The sequence below is a fragment of the Lissotriton vulgaris genome, chromosome 2_2 (assembly GCF_964263255.1).
Source record: "Lissotriton vulgaris chromosome 2_2, aLisVul1.2, whole genome shotgun sequence".
NCBI lineage: Eukaryota > Metazoa > Chordata > Amphibia > Caudata > Salamandridae > Lissotriton > Lissotriton vulgaris.
The window spans coordinates 119,321,301-119,343,860 of record NC_141688.1 but is presented as its reverse complement, the minus strand read 5'-3'; the positions used below and the strand labels follow the sequence as shown (position 1 = coordinate 119,343,860).

At 48.5% G+C, this 22,560-nt stretch overlaps 2 protein-coding genes across 4 annotated transcripts in view; one reads left to right on the top strand and one right to left on the bottom strand.

Annotated features, from left to right (window-relative positions):
* Positions 1-22,560, bottom strand: part of TMEM266 (transmembrane protein 266) — a 766,234-nt gene that overhangs the window by 299,797 nt on the left and 443,877 nt on the right. The gene's annotated exons all lie outside the window — the stretch shown is intronic.
* Positions 16,339-18,175, top strand: LOC147729130 (endogenous retrovirus group PABLB member 1 Env polyprotein-like). The gene has a single exon (XM_086959872.1). It carries the CDS (start codon positions 16,628-16,630, stop codon positions 18,173-18,175), a length of 1,548 nt encoding a protein of 515 aa, XP_086815998.1. The 5' UTR covers positions 16,339-16,627.

Genomic DNA, 22,560 nt, shown 5'->3' with positions numbered 1-22,560 from the left:
GGTCTGTAGGTGTGGGTGGATTCCCGAGGACGGTGGGCCACCAGGTGTTGTTCCATGCAGAGGTGCAGGGTCCGAGGATGAGGACCCCGGTCTTCTCTGAGTTGAGCTTCAGACAGCTGTTTTTCATCCAGGCTACCACGTTCTTCATTACTTCCCGGAAGCAGGGTCTGGGGTCCTCGGGTTTTTTTGTGAGTGAGAGGATGAGCTGGGTGTCGTCGGCATAGGATACAATGCTGAGCCCATGCTGTCTGATGATGGCGGCGAGGGGGGCCATGTAGATGTTGAAGAGCGTGGGGCTGAGTGATGAACCTTGGGGTACTCCGCAGTCAATATCGGTGGGTTCGGAGAGGAAGGGAGAGAGTCCGATCCTCTGTGTTCGGCCGGAGAGGAAGGATTGGATCCAGTCAAGGGCAGCTCTTTCTATTCCCACGCCGTGGAGTCTGGCTGTGAGCGTGTGATGTGAAACGTGTCGAAGGCTGCGGAGAGGTCTAGAAGGACGAGGGCCGCGTTGTGTCCCTGGTCGAGTAGCATGCTGATGTCGTCATTGGCGGCAAGGAGGGCGGTCTCGGTGCTGTGGTTATTGCGGAATCCAGACTGGGAGGCATCCAGGATGGAGTTCTCTTCGATGAAGACGGTCGGTTGCGCGTTTACGAGTCTCTTGGTGACTTTGGCCACGAAGCGGAGTAGCGAGATGGGCCGGTAGTTTTTCAGGTCTGTAGGGTCGGCTGTGGGCTTCTTGAGGAGGGGTTTAACCTGCGCCCGATTCCAGACATCTGGGAAGATGCCAGACATGAAGGAGGCGTTGATGGTCCGTTGCTGTTCGGGTGCGATGGCAATGGTTGCCCTATGGAATATGTGCGGTGGGCAGGGGTCCAATGGGGCTCCACAGTGGGCTTTCTTCATGATGGCAGAGATGTGTTCTGCTGAGACCGGATCCCAGGTCAAGATGGTAGGATTATTGGTGGCGTAGGGGGGGCAGGGTGGTGTCCGGCGTCTGTTTGACGAAGTTGTCTTAGAGGGCCTTGATCTTCAGATTGAAGTAAGAGCTGATCTTGTTGCAGAGTTCCTGGGAAGGTGTGACGTCCGTGGCTTTGCAGGGGGGGTTCAGCCAACTGCTGTATGACGTTGAACAGTTCCTTGGCGTTGGTCTGGACTTTGTCTCTTATGAAGGTCCGTTTGGTATCTCTTATGCGCAGGTGGTATTCGTTCAGGGCGTCCTTGTGGTTGTTCCGTGCTTCCGTAGTGTTCTGGCTTCGTCAGATTTTCTCTAGGCGTCTGCAGGAGCATCTGGCTTCTCGTAGATCTGTGGTGTACCAGGCATCCTTCAGAGGGCGTTGTTTGGCAGAGTGGCGGAGGGGTGAGAGCTTGTCGGCGCAGCAGGAGATCCAGCGGTGCAGTTCCACTGGCTGCGGCGTTGCTGTCGGTCGTGGCTCTGGGCGGGTCTTGGAGGAGGGTGGTGTTGAGGTGTTCCTCCGTGACCTTGCTCCAGGTCCTTCGCAGCGGGTGTGGTAGGGGCTTGGATGCCGTGGAGGTGTTGATGGTGAAGTGGACGCAGTGGTGGTCCGTCCAGAGGGGCTGGGTGGTGTGGCTGAAGCAGATGTTTGTCCCACCCACGAAGATTGGGTCGAGGGTGTGCCCAGCTTTGTGAGTGGGTGTGTTGACCAGCTGCTTCAGTCCGAGGTTGTCGAGGAGGGTGGCGGAGTCGGGGTCGTCGCCGTTGTCGAGGTGGAAGTTCAGGTCACCGAGTAGAAAGTAGTTTGTGGAGGGGATGGCGTGGGGAGCGGCGAGCTCAGCGATGGCGGTTGCGTACTGGGCGCGAGGTCCCAGTGGTCTGTAGAGGAGGGTGCCGTGTAGCGTGGTCGTGGGGCTGATCTTTATGCAAATCATGATTTCTATCAGAATAGAAAATAGAGCATCACAAGGAAGAGCAAATGAGACAGTATACATATATATATCTTAGTTGCAGGTGTGTTAACATTTTGTGCAAGTGATGCTTAGGGTCTGATTACGAAGCATCCTAATGTTTATTATAATGCCCCAATTGTACCATTCTTAGCTTAATTGTGCCAAAATGCAATAGGTACAAAGGTTATGTTGCTTTTCAATCAATGGCTATCTTTTAGGTATGTTGCTATATTAATTTAACGGTGGCTGTATTCATGGGCTGCTAGAAATGAGGAGTCAGCAGCACCAATGATAATTCGGTTGGAGACCATCATACCCTTGTTGATCACCTCAAGAAAGTCCTGTCTCTTTTTTTTGTAAAGTTTCACACAAGGCTCTGTCATATCTGCCCAGGAGAGCAGATGCACTTGCTGCCTTCATGATGGTGGCAGCTGTACCAAACATTGCGCCCCACTGAATCCAACTTTTTACTATCCTTGTCACTGTAGATGAAGTTGGACTTCCTAGTCGCAAGGATGACCACAGAATTTAGGGGAGGGTCTGAGCAGAGAAATTGAGGTCCTGCTCTGGAGGTCTGCACTTTTTTGCAGCCTCAATGGAACAGACTTGGCTGAGGCCGGTGTGAGGAATAGGTCCACTGATAGCTCTATTAGGCCTGGAACCAACAGCGGGAGAGGACTAGGCGCTGATCTATGATGAAGCATCTCGGAAATGACCAATGTGGATGGAGCAGGCATAGAGGTGTTTAATTTTGAAGCGCTTCTCACCAGAACATCCTGGAAGGTGTTGATATCATCCCGGGGGGGAGACTAGAGAATGAGGAGAATCAGACAGCGTTGGCATCTGCCTGTGTTGGAAGAAGAAGTGAAAGAATAATAGGTCGAAGGATGTCTTGATCTTGTTCGCGACATGGATCTAGACCTGAATGCATGGTGATAATAAGAGCGTCTGGAGTATGACCAAGATAACGAACACCGGGACCTCTGTCTATGTCTGTAGTGGTGCGAATGATGGAGAGATCTGGAACACGATTGTCGCGAAGAAGGTAAAGACCTCAGAGAAGGAGCTTCACCGGTTGTGGAAGAGGTATTGGAGGTGGAAGAAACTCCGGAGGAGGTAAAGAAGGTGCTAGAAGTGGAGGCGATGGAGAAGACGGAGGAGTAGGAGAGACAGGCAGCACTATAGGCGATGGAGAGTATATACTGGAGTCCAGGGATGATGGTAGATGTCTTTGCCTTGAATTTTTGGCCTTTGCCGCTGGTCTGGAAAGTAACAACGTAGACTTTCTCCTATGTCTTTATGTCAGTCTTCTCTTATGCCTCGATGCTGACACACTCCTCGACTTCGAACTTCTTCTGAGCCTCAACATCGTAGTTTCCTTGGACGGTGACTCAGCGCTCAAAGGTGAAAATGTAGGCATATTACCTTGTCTTGATGTCAATGCTCTCGACGTTGACCTGGTAGGACTTTGTTTTTGGGCTGTTGTTCTCTTTTTGGATCTCCCATGCCTAGAGTCCTCAGAGGAAGATGGATGAGCCTGGGAGAGACCTGACCCTCTACTCGCTCTCTGGATGATCCAGATTTTGACTCCTCCTTGGACCAAAGCTAACCTTGAGACGCCAGCCGTGAGGGAAATGGCAAACAGCGGCAGCAAGGACACGGGCAGAGCGGGAGCGCCGAGAGACTCCCGCACCTCTACTGAGGTTCTGTGACAATTGTAAGTGGTGTTTTCGACTCGCTCGAATATGGTCGAGTTTGGTATCTATGAACCGCAAATGACGAGTTTAGTGGGTGTACGCGTTTTCGCTATGCTAACCTAAACCGTTCGTCTGTGTCGTGGGTTTCTTTATCTGAACCCACGGGTTCCATTTTAGATACGGCATCCATTTTGTTTCTTGCCCTCAAGTAGCCAGCGAACGGACACTGTCCGCTTCGTGACCCTGGGATTCCCAAACTCTTGCGGAAGACACGTGTTCCTTTGAGGGTGTCTTTATGACGAGGGGGATGACACTGCAAGGCAGATGGCCCCGCTCGAGGCTCATCTTGCCGTGCCGGTCTATTGTCTCAGTTGTGCATTCATTAGGCACGTCCCCTTTGATCTCTGCAATCGTGTTTCCGATATCACCCCCTTACACTCTTTTCAATCTGTCGACTATCTTTGGTCTTCCTCTGCACCTGTTTCTGACTCTTCCTTAACTCGTTTGCAGCCGGAATGGAATGCACTAATGTTGGGAAGATGTACTTTTACAGTTGGGAACCGGCGATGCTACTGTAATTATGTTCCGGGCCCTGAATACATGAAAGCGACCCCCTATGAAATTTACTGTGGGAACTGGGTTGTAACCTTTTGTTTGTCATGTTGTTCTATGACGAAAAACTGTATAAAAGGAGCGATCCACAGATACAATTTGAAGCAGTCTCCTAGAACCTACATGCTATGTACTTCTTGTGACTTCTGTGTTCCCTGCAGTAAATAAACCTCGAATCTTTGACGCCGAAGGAAGTGTCCCGTGTCTCTGTCATTTGTACGCCGGAACAGGTAACCCACGAAGGTTTCAGGTGTTGTCCCCTGGCACCGCTGGGTCTTAGAAAAACCCAGTCCTTCAGTTGGCGCCCAACGTGGGGCGGCATCAGCGGTACCGGTCCAAAGCCCGACGATCGTGAGGAACTTCGTGTGAAATCTCCGAGGGAAGGTGCACCCCGCTTCATCGATCCTGTTGTCGAAATAAGTGGCCCGAAGACTTTTCCCGCGAAGATGCCCGCCTCCTGACGGCTGCGCCGGACTGATGCCCTGACTGTCGACCTGTTTTGGCGCCTGGCATAGACCTTGGTACAGCGAGACGATTGACGGGCCTTCCTGGTGACGCCATTGTTCTTTGAGTTAAGTATTTGTGGGTCGCTCCCAGAATCCTTGGTTGTTGTGGGTGCTTAGTTGTTGCATGGTTCCATTGCATTTGTGGTTCTTCGTATTTTGTTCTTAGTTGTTCTATTTGACGACTGCAGTCGCCAAAAACCGAGGGTTTTTGCATTTTGCGGGGACATTGTATTCCAATAACCCTTGAAGTTTGTGGAACTCGGTTAGTGTGCACGATGCCTGGCCGTAGTACTTTGTTTGATTCAGAAAAGGGGGTGGTGATTAACAGAGTGTCTGAATTAAACAGACCACTCTTACCCAGTCCAAAGATCAGGGCTTGATCCATCACCGTTATTTATCTCACTGCACCATCCCGGCTCAGAACCTGGCTATATGCAAATCAGTCTGTCCCTGGCCCAGTGCATCATGGGAACAGGGCAGACTAAACTACCAAGCCAATTCTTCACCAGAAAGGAGACAAGCTACCGGGGACCGGTTTCTGGCATTTCAGCCGTCTTCGGCCCGGCTTGCTTGAATCCTGATGGTGTAGTGAGAAAGGGACTCATGTCTGAGTATACCCTGCCACACCTATAGTGGCCAAAAATGATTCAGAAAAGGGGGTGGTGATGAACAGAGTGTCTGAATTAAACAGACCACTCTTACCCAGTCCAAAGATCAGGGCTTGATCCATCACCGTTATTTATCTCACTGCACCATCCCAGCTCAGAACCTGGCTATATGCAAATCAGTCTGTCCCTGGCCCAGTGCATCATGGGAACAGGGCAGACTAAACTACCAAGCCAATTCTTCACCAGAAAGGAGACAAGCTACCGGGGACCGGTTTCTGGCATTTCAGCCGTCTTCGGCCCGGCTTGCTTGAATCCTGATGGTGTAGTGAGAAAGGGACTCATGTCGGAGTATACCCTGCCACACCTATAGTGGCCAAAAATGATTCAGAAAAGTGGGTGGTGATGAACAGAGTGTCTGAATTAAACAGACCACTCTTACCCAGTCCAAAGATCAGGGCTTGATCCATCACCGTTATTTATCTCACTGCACCATCCCAGCTCAGAACCTGGCTATATGTAAATCAGTCTGTCCCTGGCCCAGTGCATCATGGGAACAGGGCAGACTAAACTACCAAGCCAATTCTTCACCAGAAAGGAGACAAGCTACCGGGGACCGGTTTCTGGCATTTCAGCCGTCTTCGGCCCGGCTTGCTTGAATCCTGATGGTGTAGTGAGAAAGGGACTCATGTCTGAGTATACCCTGCCACACCTATAGTGGCCAAAAATGATTCAGAAAAGGGGGTGGTGATGAACAGAGTGTCTGAATTAAACAGACCACTCTTACCCAGTCCAAAGATCAGGGCTTGATCCATCACCGTTATTTATCTCACTGCACCATCCCAGCTCAAAACCTGGCTATATGCAAATCAGTCTGTCCCTGGCCCAGTGCATCATGGGAACAGGGCAGACTAAACTACCAAGCCAATTCTTCACCAGAAAGGAGACAAGCTACCGGGGACCGGTTTCTGGCATTTCAGCCGTCTTCGGCCCGGCTTGCTTGAATCCTGATGGTGTAGTGAGAAAGGGACTCATGTCTGAGTATACCCTGCCACACCTATAGTGGCCAAAAATGATTCAGAAAAGGGGGTGGTGATGAACAGAGTGTCTGAATTAAACAGACCACTCTTACCCAGTCCAAAGATCAGGGCTTGATCCATCACCGTTATTTATCTCACTGCACCATCCCAGCTCAGAACCTGGCTATATGCAAATCAGTCTGTCCCTGGCCCAGTGCATCATGGGAACAGGGCAGACTAAACTACTAGTACTTTGTTTAGCTGCTTTAGAGGTTGTGGTGCGGATTCCCGATTGGAGGACTCATGTCCGATACCTCCAGTTGGAACTCCAATCTATGAATTATATAGTCGCCATGGTGTGGGTCCTATCACATTTAACGATTGCTGGGTCCGCTACACTAAAGATGACGGTGTCCTTAGTTGGCCACCTCATGGTAGTTTTGAGACCCCTATTTTGGATAATCTTGAAGCTAAATTGTTTTAAAAGAAAGCAATGCCGGCCATGTTTGATTCCTTTCGGTTATGGCGTAAAGAAGCCAAGCAGAAAGAAATCAAACAGCTTAAACGTAACAAGAGGGAAGGTATCGTTACAACAATGAGAAATGCAGAGCAGTTTCAGCGGGACAAAGAAGAGAAGGAAAAGGAATTTTTTGATAGATTACAACGTATGACAGTCGATAAATGTTATCCCGTTTTGCCGACGGGTACTGATAAGAAGGGAGAGGAAGCAGTAGAGGACCCTTTGTTGTCCTATCTACTAAAGTCGCCACCTCCATATGCACAGGATACTACAGCTCCTGTGGTTCCCCCTGTTCCTCAACTTGTTGTTCCGGCAGCTGCTAATCAGCCTGTCGCTGGTCCTGTCTTTGCGAATCCTCTTGTCCCTATTTCTCTACCTGCTACTGTTCCTACTGCTCCACCGTCTATACCTTCTCAAACTGTTGTTCCCGCTACTTCTGCTCTTGTGGCTACTCCTACTGCTCCTGCTGCTTCTGTATTTAGCTCTCACGTTGTTGCTCCTGTACTTCTCTCCTCTTCTCCGTCTGTTCGAAGACGCATTCCTAATGCTGTTGCTAATCTTTACTCTCCTTTTGGACCGCTTCTTGGGTCTGATGATTCTTATGTTCCCCAACGACGAAGTCAGCTTCCCGGCGGTAGGGAACGCGATACGCTAATTAAAATGGCGCAAAATTGGATTAGGTATCCCCTTAAAAATCCTCCGCGCATAGTTGTTGAGACTTTCTCTCAATTTAATGAGCCAACACAGAGATTTGTGTTTGAAGAAATGTGCAAATTCTTACGTGAAGCGATATCAAATGATGTGGTAAATGAGATATTGGTCACTGTAACTGAACTTCAGCTTCAGTTTTCGAGTGGTATGATTGTGGGTAGTAATGTTCGACGTGCTGTCGAGCATCTTCTATCTTTTCGTCCCACTGTGATGCCTCGTGCATTGTTTAAAGATGAATCTGAGGAATGGATGGCAACCCCTGGTCAGTGTCCCATGCGAGAAGTTCCACCAGTGTATATGCCAGGTAACCCTGGTGCTGCCCCTCCGATCCTGCCACACTTCCAGAGAGTTTGGATACACCTTCCATGGAAGCGATCGGAAGTTTTGCAGGTTAAGCAGTCTTTGCCAGACCCTCGTAAAAATCCTGCAGGGTACTATAAAGAGTTGTCCCAATTAGTGGATGCTACGATAATGAATCTTGCCGACATCGACATGTTGTTCGGCAATGTCGTACCGCAACCGGTTTGGGCGAAAATTCGTCAAGAGAATCACGCAGCCGAGTTAGGCGGTGATTGGGCTGCTCTTGTGGCGGCTGACATACGACAAGTTGGTGGGGCTAAGCCTGAACAGCTCATTACTGATCTTCCCCAAAGAATAATTACCCTTATGAAGACACTTATGCCAGCAATGAAAGTTAATTGGGATAAACTGTCTGCGTGTAAGCAAAAGAAGGACAAGAGTGTCTCCGATTTCTTTACGAGATTTGAGGAGGCATTCATCGATCACAGTGGTCAAGATATGAGCACTGAGGGAGGTCAGAGGTTGTTTGTGGATAAATTTGTATCAAATTTGTTGCCTGAACTTAGCAACAAATTGAAAAATTCAGAAAGTGCGTTGCCTGTTTCTACCTCTGCTCAGATATTGGCCACGGCTCAATATTATGAAAATAGAGAAAAAGAGGAAAGTGATCGTGCGGAGAAAAAGACGAAAGATCTTAAAACGAAAGTTCTGTTGCAGCAAGCGTATCCTCCGCGCTCAAATCAGAATGACTCTCAGCAGCGGAATAGATCACAATCGCAATCCGCTAGGTCGCAGTCGCGAAATGACTCTTCTTCGCAGAGATCTATGCTTGGGTACAATCAATGTGCCTATTGTAGAGGTGAGGGTCATTTGAAATTTGATTGTCCGGTGCTGCGCGATCGAAATAATGGTAATTCATCTAGAGGAGGTCGTAGTGGTCCTCAACAGGCTTCGCGAGGTAGAGGTTGCGGTGTTACTCAGAATCAAAATGAGCGTTCGGATAACTCCTCTGATTCCAATAATTGTTTTGATCAGCGTGGTTCATCATCAGGTAGATCCGCACAGTACCATGTGGACGATTTTTATATCGAACAGGGTATTGATGACGGTAACTACTAGGACAGCCACAGACAAAGAGAGGGAGTAGTATCAGTTCCGGTTGATCAGAGAGGGCCTTACGTCGCAGTTGCCACATCGGGCGTAGTTGAGCCTTTTCTGTTGGACACTGGTGCAGCGAAAAGTTCCATCATGCATTCGAAACTCCCTGGCTCACCTTTGTCTGGCTTAACGAATGTTTCCGTTGGATTCTCTGGCGCCCCTGTTAGCAATCCGGTTTCTCGCCCTTTGCCCCTTACAATTGGGCCGTGTGAGCTGAAAGCTCCTTTGATTTTGACTACTGGTTGTGGTGAAAATCTTTTGGGCCTGGACTTGTTGAAACGGGTATATGCGACTTTGTATTGTTCTCCTGCGGGAAGTGGAGCTTACATTGGGTCAGAGAGTAATCTCTCCCATGTACTTGTCATCTGATAAGCTCCCACCGGAATTGAGTTCTCTTCCTGCATCTTTGTGGGCAACAGGTCCCAATGACGTGGGCCTGCTTGACATCTCCCCTTATGTTGTCCAATTGAAATCGAATGTGCGATTACCATGTATTCCCCAGTATCGTATCTCCCTTGATGGAGAGCGAGCGTTGTTAGCGATCATCTATGATTTGATCGAGAAAGATGTTATCGAAGAGACTCGGGGAAACGTGTGTAATAGTCCTGTGTTACCTATTCTGAAACGCACTGATCCATCTAAACCTCCTGTTTATCATTTTGTCATTGATTTACGGGAGGTGAACAAAATTGTGATTCCTCCGTTTCCTTTGGTGCCTGACATTACGGCTTTACTGACTCTGATTCCAGCATCTGTCTCTTGGTTCTCAGTGATCGATCTGAAGAATGCTTTCTTTAGCATTCCGATTGCTGAGGAAAGAAGGGACCTATTCGGTTTCTCATTAGGTGGTCGTAGCTTTAGGTTTAAACGCGCTCCTCAGGGCTACTGCGAGAGCCCATCGATATACAGCCAAGCCCTGAAGAGTCAACTTGATGCGTTTGTGTTACCGGCTGGTGCAGCCTTGATTCAATATGTTGATGACTTGTTGGTGGCTGCCGACACAAAAGAAATCTGCAAAACTGCTACGGTGTCTCTGTTACAGCATCTCTGTGATTTACATCACAAGGTGTCACCTTCTAAACTTCAATATTGTTGTCAAGAAGTAACCTATCTAGGTCACTTATTGTCAAAGGAGGGAAGAAGGTTGACCCCAGAGAGAATTGCAGCGATCGCTCGAATGACTGTGCCAACAACTCAGAGAGATGTGCGTGCCTTTCCAGGTATCACGTCGTACTGCAGGCAATGGATTCCCAATTTTCCATTGCTAGCGAAACCATTGGTAGCCCTTACGTGCAAGGATGTTCCAACTCCTTTGCCATGGACGGAAGAGTGTCAGAAAAGTTTTTCTGAACTGCGTGATGCGTTGTTTTCGGCCCCTGTGTTAGGTACTCCTGACTACAGCAAGCCATTTACACTATACGTTCACGAGAGAGAAGGTTGTGCGTTGAGTGTTTTGACGCAGCAATTTGGCGGTAAGCAGCGTCCATGTGCATATTTTTCCTCGACCTTGGACCCAGTAGCTAGAGCATTGCCGAGTTGTCTAAGAGCGACAGCGGCAGCTGCGGTGTCCATCCGACAATCTGCAGGATTGGTCATGGATAATATGCTTACGGTGATGGTTCCGCATGCAGTTGACACTCTCTTGAATCGTACAAAAACCCAACACTTGACGAGCGCAAGGTTGTCCGGTTACGAGTTGACGCTTTTGGCAAGTCACATCCAAATAAAGCGCTGCAATGTCCTAAATCCGGCGACGTTGTTGCCAACCAATATGGAATCAGACGAGGTACCACCACATGATTGTTATTTGCGAACTGAGGAGGAAACGAAGGGTCGTGTTGACCTAAAAAACACTCCATTGGAAGACCCCGATGGTACTTTGTATGTGGATGGTTCGTGTTTTAAGTTGCCGGATGGTGATGTAACGACTGCGTATGCTGTGGTAACATTGAGTACGGTTGTAGAAACTGCGAGATTGAATGAGAATTCTGCACAGGCGGCAGAGTTGATTGCCTTGACGAGAGCGTGTGTTTTGTCGAAAGGAAAGCCGGTGAATGTGTTTACCGACAGCCAATATGCTTTTGGCGTCGCCCATAGTTTTGGTCGATTGTGGCGAGAGAGAGGTTTTATGACATCGCATGGCACGAAGATCCAGCACGGACAGCTTGTGAACGAACTTTTAGACGCACTTACATTGCCTAAGCAGGTGGCGATTATTAAATGTAGTGCGCACCGTAAGGTGACGGATGATGTTGGTTGTGGCAATGCGTTTGCTGATGAGACAGGTGTGTGGAATTGTTTAAAAAATGTACTTGTCCAGTGGACAAAATTGTGCAGAAAACTACTTGTCCTGCAAAGAAATCTACTTGTCTTACCTATTTCCTAAATCAGTTAAACCGACCGCCAAAATTGTACGTTTGATCTTAGAGAGTGCATTTTAGGCATCCTAGTGCTGAAGCATTGGGAGAACAATGCCCACAAAGAGGGAGCATACAGGAATCAGAAATTACACTTTACCCGGTGTATGCTATACTGGTAAATCAATATTGCATATTTACATGACGTATATTTTTGTACAAGATATTTACAATGAATATAAAAGATTGTCACAAATCAGCTAGAACCAAGACTGGCATGTTTTAATAAAGTACACAGTGGTATAAGCAGGCATCCAGGGAGAACCATGAATAATGTGACTGGCAGGACAAATCTAGCAAAAAAAGATCTCCGGGGCCTGATGACAAAAGCCAGAAGAATTAACTTGTTTGTTTTCAAAACTTTCTCCATTTTTTCAGATGGAGGCTCGAGAGTACTCTAGCAAATTGTAGGGGCATTTTGATAGGACATAGGCGCAGACACTGAGGATTTTGACCAGAAACAACAACTTATGAATAGTTTTTACTTTGTGCTATCCGGATTTGCTCAACCATCATTTTGTCCCGGAAAGCCAACTCACAAGTCTGCAGATAGACAGAAAGGAATGATAGGTTATGGAATAGGGTCAGAAATCAATGGCAACTTAAAGAAAGGGTTACATAGTTGGGTGTTAGAAAGACAACATAAAAAGTCAGACATTTGCAAAAGAAGAAGGAGGAATGGAAAAATAGGATAAAAAGAATGAACTCACAGTAAATGCGATAGTCACCTTGGTCATGCGGTTAATATGGAGGTGGCTGCCCCAGTATTCAGCCTCCAAAAATTGATAACATCCCCAGAATGTGATTAATACTTCGCAAATCCGTAGGTGTCTCCCTCAGGACAGCAGCCAGAGAACAAGTCAATAGAGACCACTGAGGCAAGTGTTGCACCTGTGCACTGTACACAAGATTTTTAAAATGAAGCACCTGTCAGTGTCCTCCAGGTGTAACATGTTCTAAGCACACCCGACACCAGAACATGGAAAACCCTCAATCACATGTATGACCGAGGTAACAAGATTTACAAACATTCACATCAGCATTACAGTGGGAGTCAGTGATGATCAAGAGGTTACATGGAGAGCCAGTGATGTATCGGGGGGGTGCAGGGTGGGTTACGGAGGGATGCAGTGATGTCCTGAGGGAGGAGGTACACAGGGTGGCAGTGATATAACAGGGTGGGCAGGAGGAAGGAGGAGTTGCAGAGGAAGGCAGCAATGCCCTTAGGTGGGGGTTAAAGTGGGAACCATGGATGGCCCATTAGTTAACATCTAAATATGGGAGAGGTCCTAAAGAAGGAACCACTTATGGCTTCAGGGTAGGGAATACAACAAAGCTAGGGTTATGCTGATTTTTAAAGAAGAGAGATGGTTTGGCATTTAACAGAAAAGGGAGATGAGAAACACAGGGAACTAGATGGTTAGTAGAGGGCAGAAAGAAGGGAGGGCAGCAGGGAAGTGGAGGAATAGTTGTTTTACCCTGGTAGTTTGAGAGCAAAGGAAGGGAGCCAAAGTTGGTTAGAGATGTATAAGGATATATATAAAAAGCAAAAAAAAGGGGGCTTTTATTGGGTAAAAAATACAGCATGGGGGTTAGACTGGGTCACAATGGTAAACTGTACCAATAGCAGAGACTTTAGACACAGCAAGAGAAAGGAGACGGGGTAAGCAGGGAATTAGAAAAAAGACAAGTTCTGAGACCGCAAACAGGAGAAGGTAAGGGTGGTAGACATAGCTTGAGGTGGTTAGGGTGTTACGTAGCAAGTAGAGGATGTTCTATAGTTGGTAAGTTTGTAATTTATGCCGGCTGGCACACAGCATAAGTACACGTTCAATTGCTTCTGCTGCCTCTCCTGAGAGGTTTGCAAAGTTAGCGGTTTCTGCTTTAAGCAGCTTCTAACTGGAACTTTTCCATGTGATGTATTTATTTGTTTTGCATAGGATTACTTTCCAGTAGAAAGAACGTCCTTCCTGACTGCCTGGGAGTAAAAGTATTGGATCTGTGGTGTAATTTCATGTTCAGCTTCATTGCAAGATGTAGCTGTGAAAGAGAATCCGGGGTTCTATAGGCAAATTTTCTTTGGAAACACTTACATTACTTTCTCAACGCAGTTTACTTTCCTATCTATTTTTAAGAAACACGTTTTTGTACACTGCATAAACCCACTGTCCTGCCGTACATGCTGCTTTATTTACCCCTCCCAGTACATTTGAAGTACATTTCTGCCTTATGTAGGCACACAATGCGCCAGGCTCTTATGGAAATGTGGCTTTATTATCAGCTACCACACGAGGTCGCTGAGCCTCCAATCACAACCACTTAACCACTTTGTGTGATCCTGGGCATGTGTTAAATTAAAGAGATCACCCTTAGTTTAGTGCCCCAGTGCATCCCTAAAGTCACGCTTACTGCTGCACAGAAAAGCATGTGAAGTCCCTGACAATTTTAAATGCAAGGCTTTGGTAACGTTACTTAATTGAAATTAAGGGTCAAAGGGCCAGATAAGCCACGAGGAGAGATAAAGGCATAGTGCAGGCACCGTGTGAAATGTGAGAGGCTTATGGAAATGGAAGTACTGGACGGAGTTTTAATGTACACCCTGGTTGTAACATGAGATGTCGAGGGGCAGGGAGCAGGGGCTGCAGGTGAGCCTGGTGGGGGGCACAGGCACCAGATAAGTGCAGAGGGAAAGCAATGTGCGAAGGGAGGGGGCCGTGAATGACTTCACTCCAGGACTCAAATGCGAGTGAGTGGGTTGCGACCTGAGGGCTGTATCTGAGAGGCCCAAGGGTAGCGCATCAAAAGGGTGAACAGAGAGCTCAGGTGAGAGCAGGGTCTGCCAGGCTCTTACCCGCCAGTGCGGTGGCTGTTCTCGGACTGCAGAAGCTGCATCATTTCCCCTCTTGCTCTAAGGATTGAAAGAGCCAGAAGAGGAGCCTGGAAGCTGCATGAAAGCTGCGTGGAGACCGACAAAAACCTCTCAGCTGACAGCGCATTGCAATTTGTGTTTGAACCTGCCAATTTGAACATATTCATACTCCTATTCAAATTCAATGGAGACGATGCTGCCTAAAATTCGGAGCGTCCGACTTTGGAGCTGGGGAAGCAGGTTCGGTTCTCCGTGTCTGTTCAACATCCTGTGAGTCTGGGCAAATCTTTTAATCTCCCCGTGCCTAAAAATAAAATATGAATCCCTGTGTAATGTAACTGCATCTCATACAAAGCACTTTGTTTCCGTCAGGTGTCTCGATTACTACAGTGCACAGTCTTCTTGTCCTTCGGACAAAACAGACATTAAAACTTCTTGCCCTTGCAAGAAATCTAGATGTCTTGGGCGTCGGGCGATAGGAATTCCCCTCCCCTGTGAGATTGCTAAAGAGACTGCTAGAAACCTTGCAACCAGAATGTATGTGACGAGTTCGGTAAGGTGGCCTGCAGAAACTGGTATGTGTGAGGATACTGTTGAAAGTGTGAAAGCAATTCAGAATGAGGCCACCGAAACTGAAAAGACCAAGTGGAAGGAGAGCACAGGAAAGTTGGATGCGAATGGATGTTGGATTGATTTGTCAGAGAATCAAAGATGGATGTTGCCGGATGCATATGTGCTAGCTGTTGTGACTATGGCGCAAGGTTTGTCACATATTAGCGCGAAAGGTATCTGCAAGTTGTTGTCCCCTGTATGGAAGAATGATGGTATTGCTAAGTGTGCTGAGAGATTGGTCAAGAATTGCATGGTATGTATGATGTACAATCCTGGCAAGGGCACTCCTACACCCCCTGGCCATTTTGCTCCTCCTACATGTCCCTTTGAGGTAATCCAACTGGACTTTATCCATATGGAGCGATGTAATAACCTGAAGTACGTTTTAGTTGTGGTTTGCGCATTCTCCCGATGGATCGAAGCCTATCCTCTCAAAGACAATACTGCCCTGTCCACAGAGAAAGTCCTACTGAAGGAATACTTTCCTCGGTATGGAATGCCACGGATTGTATGGTTTGATAACGGAAGTGAGTTTGTGGGGAGTGTGATGAAGAGTGTGTGTAAGGGCCTTGGAATTACACAAAAATTCCATAGCGCCAATCATCCCCCGTCAGCAGGTTTGGTTGAGGGGTACAATGGTACTCTAAAATTAAAGCTTGCAAAGATTCAGGCTACGACTGGTCTGTCGTGGCCCGACGCTTTGCCTTTGGCTCTTTTGTTGACTAGGGCGACTGTGCACTCTCGAGTAGGGCTCAGCCCATATGAGATTGTGTTTGGCCGTCCTGCAAACATTTGGGGGGTTCCTAGACCCATGTCATTTGCAAATCTTGAATATCCAATGCTAATTGACTATCTTCATGATCTGACTGCTAAACTGAGGTTAATTCATCAACAGGTCTTTGAAGCACTGCCGGCACAGACGGAGGGTCCTGGCCACCGGCTCCAACCGGGAGACTGGGTGGTGACCAGAAATTTTGGCCGGAAGCGAAACCTCGAGCAGAGGTTTGTGGGACCCTTCCAGGTGCTACTCGCCACGAGAACTGCAGTTCGCTTGGAGGGCCGCAAAAATTGGGTGCACGCCACCCACACCAAAAAGATACCAATACCTTTACCAGCGGACGCGTGGGTGAGGACTGGCATCGCCGCATCAGAGACAGAAGCTCTGCCGAACTTTGTGCCGTTCAGTGACGCTCAGCCTGTGGGAGATACTTCAGTGCGGCCAGATAACTTTGTTGAACCTTTGCCATTGGAGAATTCAAGACCTGAACTATCGTCTGACCGACAGGACTCTGTTCCACAATCTGATCAATTATTTGAAGAGCAGACTCGTCCTGGAAGAAGCAGATATTTTCTTCGTTCCAATACCAGAGACTAATAAATTATTTTTGATTTTCCTTTTTTGAAATACACGTTACCCCCATTATCATCTTGAACGTTTTTGAACAATTGTGGTTTCTACTAAATTCTGAGTTCTTTTCCACGTGTGTGTTTTTCCACAGCTAGGAGATTTTGTGTATATTGTTTGATTAAAAGAACCTTACATCCAGGTTGACCGTAGGGCCGTGCGGGTACTTCCTTCTGTTTAGTAGGTTCCTGACACTAGGTCGGAGGCCGTCGATTCCTAGGAACTCCTGGGGATTGACAATTGCTACACAGAACGAAGTGCGTCAAGAACGTTGCGGACGGTTTTTAGAGGATGGCATTCTCAAAGTTGTTGGAAGTGGAGAAGACCCTTGCGCAAAGATCCATATTGCATAGAGTTGTACATACCAAATGCTTTCTGTTTCAGGTGTTCCTACTGTTCCTAACTGTTTTCATGTTACTGGTGGGTGGGGTATATTATGGAATACAATCGTTATTGCCTTCTGCCTCACCTACCCTTTCCTCTGAACTAAAACCTACTTCCACTGTTTCTCCTCATTCTTTTCACCTCTTACCCCAACACGAGCAGGTTAGACGTGCGGAATTCATGAACAACTCCTTCGTTCAGCTTCTTCATCAACATCAGTTGGTGATGAACACTACCAACTGTTGGGTGTGTGGTTTAATGCCACATACCACGGATAGGGGAATTCCGTACTTAGTCCTTCCTTATAGTTCCCAGGGTTCAGCTCGAGCATTCCAAACAATGTTTCGTAGCGCACTAGATTCCTACCCCCATCGAGAGCCACGCACTGCAGATCATGGTCCTGGCCCGTACCACAAGCCTTTGGCGAGAGCGATTGCCCATTTAGATAGGGATATCTTCGACGAATCGCTCATCCCAGAGGAAGAGGTGCGAGCATACAGAGATCTGAGTGAGGCTGAGTACAGCATGTCAGTGGGTGATCGGCAGCTTAAAAGCTCGTCTCCCATCTGGATCGTACCCCATCTCGGTAATTTCTGTCTGAAAGGTCTTGGCCGAAGCCCACGAGCTCAGCTTGGGAGGAGTGCCTGTACTGAAACGTATGTTTTACCGACGGCCTCTTCCCCTGTTCTTTTGACTGCCAAGGGTACATACTTTGTCTGTTACGACCGCGCATATACATGGTTGCCTCGTGATTTCTCAGGCACCTGTTATATTGCGAATCTGTTGCCGCCGACCTTCACTGTTGGGTCGGATTATCACAAGACCAGAGTTGTGAGAGGCGTGATTAGCGAAGAGGACACTGCCGGTCAAGAAGCAGGAGACTTCTTTAAGGGGTTCTTGCCGTTTTGGGGACCTATGATCACTAGTAGGAACCTGAGACAGTTGACTCGAGTGGTGGAATCCACTGCTAATATCACTGCGAGTGCCCTTGGTAACATTACAGCAGAGCTTCAGGCTGACAGGCTTATGACGTTACAAAACCGTATGGTTTTAGACGTTGTCCTTGCAGATAGAGGTGGAGTATGTAAGGTGATCCATTCGAGTTGCTGCATTTTCATTCCTGACAACGCTCCAACTGTCTATCAAGCCATCTCGAAGTTGCATAAGATCTCCGAGTCCATACACGTGGACGTAGGTGATTGGACGCTACTAGGGTGGTTTTGGGGCCTGATGTCGACGTGGGGTTGGAAAATTCTGATGATCATTGGGGTTGTTGTAGCATTTCTGTTCACGTGTTGTCTTTGTGTACAGTGTGGTCCTGCCTTATGTGGCCTCTGTGCTACGACGTGTATAAGACGGCCACCTGTTACCAAGGAAGCACTGATGGATAGAATAATGTTGCAGCAACATCTGGATGATCTGATGAATATCGAGATCGATTCTGATATCGACTAGTGCTTGCCTACATGAGGGCAAAAGGAGCGTCTGAGGTTCTGTTACAATTGTAAGTGGTGTTTTCGACTCGCTCGAATATGGTCGAGTTTGGTATCTATGAACCGCAAATGACGAGTTTAGTGGGTGTACGCGTTTTAGCTATGCTAACCTAAACCGTTCGTCTGTTTCGTGGGTTTCTTTATCTGAACCCACGGGTTCCATTTTAGATACGGCATCCATTTTGTTTCTTGCCCTCAAGTAGCCAGCGAACGGACACTGTCCGCTTCGTGACCCTGGGATTCCCAAACTCGTGCGGAAGACACGTGTTCCTTTGAGGGTGTCTTTATGACGAGGGGGATGACACTGCAAGGCAGATGGCCCCGCTCGAGGCTCATCTTGCCGTGCCGGTCTATTGTCTCAGTTGTGCATTCATTAGGCACGTCCCCTTTGATCTCTGCAATCGTGTTTCCGATATCACCCCCTTACACTCTTTTCAATCTGTCGACTATCTTTGGTCTTCCTCTGCACCTGTTTCTGACTCTTCCTTAACTCGTTTACAGCCGGAATGGAATGCACTAATGTTGGGAAGATGTACTTTTACAGTTGGGAATCGGCGATGCTACTGTAATTATGTTCCGGGCCCTGAATACATGAAAGCGACCCCCTATGAAATTTACTGTGGGAACTGGGTTGTAACCTTTTGTTTGTCATGTTGTTCTATGACGAAAAACTGTATAAAAGGAGCGATCCACAGATACAATTTGAAGCAGTCTCCTAGAACCTACATACTATGTACTTCTTGTAACTTCTGTGTTCCCTGCAGTAAATAAACCTCGAATCTTTGACGCCGAAGGAAGTGTCCCGTGTCTCTGTCATTTGTACGCCGGAACAGGTAACCCACGAAGGTTTCAGGTGTTGTCCCCTGGCACCGCTGGGTCTTAGAAAAACCCAGTCCTTCACTACCTCTACCGCCTACAAGCCCCAGCAGCCTTAGGGGCGGCGCAGCAGGAGCGCGTCAGCAGAGCGCCCGGAGGCGCTAGAAAGCGGAGATGCGTCCAGGAGCCCGGGGGACCAAAGCTAACCTTGAGACACCAGCCGTGAGGGAAACGGCAAACGGCGGCAGCAAGGACACGGGCAGAGCGGGAGCGCCGAGAGACTCCCGCACCTCTACCTCTACCGCCTACAAGCCCCAGCAGCCTTAGGGGCGGCGCAGCAGGAGCGCGTCAGCAGAGCGCCCGGAGGCGCTAGAAAGCGGAGCCTGCGTCCAGGAGCCCGGGGGACCAAAGCTAACCTTGAGACACCAGCCGTGAGGGAAACGGCAAACAGCGGCAGCAAGGACACGGGTAGAGCGGGAGCGCCGAGAGACTCCCGCACCTCTACCTCTACCGCCTTCAAGCCCCAGCAGCCTTAGGGGCGGCGCAGCAGGAGCGCGTCAGCAGAGCGCCCGGAGGCGCTAGAAAGCGGAGCCTGCGTCCAGGAGCCCGGGGGACCAAAGCTAACCTTGAGACACCAGCCGTGAGGGAAACGGCAAACAGCGGCAGCAAGGACACGGGCAGAGCGGGAGCGCCGAGAGACTCCCGTACCTCTACCTCTACCGCCTACAAGCCCCAGCAGCCTTAGGGGCGGCGCAGCAGGAGCGCGTCAGCAGAGCGCCCGGAGGCGCTAGAAAGCGGAGCCTGCGTCCAGGAGCCCGGGGGACCAAAGATAACCTTGAGACACCAGCCGTGAGGGAAACGGCAAACAGCGGCAGCAAGGACACGGGCAGAGCGGGAGCGCCGAGAGACTCCCGCACCTCTACCTCTACCGCCTACAAGCCCCAGCAGCCTTAGGGGCAGCGCAGCAGGAGCGCGTCAGCAGAGCGCCCGGAGGCGCTAGAAAGTAGAGCCTGCGTCCAGGAGCCCGGGTGACCAAAGCTAACCTTGAGACACCAGCCGTGAGGGAAACGGCAAACAGCGGCAGCAAGGACACGGGCAGAGCGGGAGCGCCGAGAGACTCCCGCACCTCTACCTCTACCGCCTACATGCCCCAGCAGCCTTAGGGGCGGCGCAGCAGGAGCGCGTCAGCAGAGCGCCCGGAGGCGCTAGAAAGCAGAGCTTGCTTCCTCTCGCACCGCGAGTCGCGCGCGGGGCTAAGCCCCGGTCAAAGGGCTGGCCCTCTACGACCCTCATCGGCAGGAGTAGGCAGGGACAGGGCCAGAAACGTTGCAGGAAATATTTGCGTGACCCATTCGTCAAGTAAGACTTATTGCTTTAAGATTTTGCTACCTGCCATTTTATTTGTACAATAGTGAGTTTGTGTGTATTTTGTAAACATGCCTACAAAACCTGAGGAAGCCTGCTAAACACTATTGACAATTACTTTGTCCAGACTGTTAAAAAAATAAACATGCAGAGGAGAGATTCTCTGGGGTTGAGCCAATCTCCAGACTTACGATGTCTGTCCCCTTCCGCATCTACTCTGACTGATGACACCATACTGCAGGAAGCTCATCGCGTGGCCATAACTAGCGGCCTTATTGCTCAAGGAACAACTGGCACATCTGTTAACGTAGCCCCGGCCTCTGAGGTACCCAATGTTGAGGCTGAGAGCGACATTGACATTGACTCCGAACAGGAGAAACAGACTCGCGTCTCATCTGACGAGCAGTCGCCTATAGGGCATGCCACCAGGTCAAGACGACTATGCACCAAAAATCCACCAAAGCGGGGCGGGCTACGATCGGGGACAAGATGGAAGAGGGCTATTACCCCAAAGTCTAAGCAAGTGAATAGTGTGGAGGATAAATCAAATCACACATTTGAGGATGCTTTTTTTGAAAAAATTGCTGATTTTCTTGAGTTAAAAATCAACGCTATTATTAAACCTTTAATATCAAAAATTGACAAACTGCAAGCGGAGGTCAAGAAGTTGGGTGGACTCCATACTATGGTTGCAGGTGGGGTAGAAATTATAACTACGCTAGTTACAAATTTGAGTAATAACACAGGGGGAAATGTTGTTAGAGAGGATGTAGGTGAAGGCGTAGGAAACCAGTTGTCAGAAGAGAATTCACCACCTCATCCACCAACATTGACTGTTAACAGTGAGGGTCCTCTATTAGTTAACATCCCAACAGACAAAATCCCTTCGGTCAATATCCCCCCAGTACAAGTTCACTCAATGGACCCCCTACAATTCATAGTTGAAGCCACACCAGTGGTTTTAGTTCTAGAAAAATGTCCCTCCTCTGGAAGGGGGACCAGCGGAAAGCCCCACTTCTCTCACAAGCAAGGCCTTACACTGGTTAACCAGTAACATGCGGCTAGCACCAGGGGGAAAGTACTATCTGGCAAGCGTGATCAAGTCAGCAACTAGGGTCCCCTGGTTGGGAAACCGGCCGAAAAAGTTTAAAGGGGACTGTGTGGCAGTGAGCTTTTCAAATCAAGATGTCCTTCCCAACATTCTTGCTAACTTATTCCCTCCCCAACGCAGACAGGGTACTGTTGTTCCCTTAACCCTAAAGTTTTTCTACGGTGAACAGCAGAATGTTACCTACCCAAGGACCCCTGCGCCAGGGTGGGACAGAAATTGGGATTCGAACCTCAGATGGGGCCAGGACCCAAGGTATAATGTAGCAGCCCACCATTTCCATTCAGTATAGCACAATCCTTTTGCACAACCCCTTCAACTGTTCAATCGCTATGCCCCGTTATCCTTCATGGACCAAAACGATTGACTCTCCCCTAGACAAGACAGTAATGGTGAGGGTTCTCAGCCTGCTCCCAGTTCATCAGTTCGGAACTCTGCAGGTATTAGGGTCTGTAGAATTATGAGCTGGAATATCGCTGGTCTCAGAGCCAAATATAACGACAAGAATTGGCTGGACATAATTAGATCCTACGACGTCCTTGCCTTTCAAGAAACCTGGGAAACGCAAGATAGACTGGCTTTGGACGGCTTTTCCCACTTTACTGTACCTGCAGATCCTAGTAAAGCGCAAAGGGGGGCTTGGCTATATACATCTCACTAGATATTCAAGGAAAGCCAAGACATATTAAATCTAACTTAAAAAACTGTTTAGCGGTTGAACTAACTACACCAAACTTTCAGCCCATATTATTTGTTAATTTTTATAATTCCCCCGTCAGTCAAACCCCAAACGAGCATCTGGTAACTCTAGAGGAATTCCTGTCTACCCACAGTGAGAACAGTGTCCATGGGTATGAGGTGATCCTTATGGGTGACTTTAACATCCATCCATGCCATGCGGATTGCCACGTGGAACACGAGGAATCTTCCCCCTATTCCTCCCCACCACATTTCGAACACTCATCACGTGGAGAGGCTTTGGAATTGCTCGTAGCTACTTTTAACCTTTATGAATCATGTAGTTGCCCCACAGGCCCGAGGTTACCAACATATGTGGG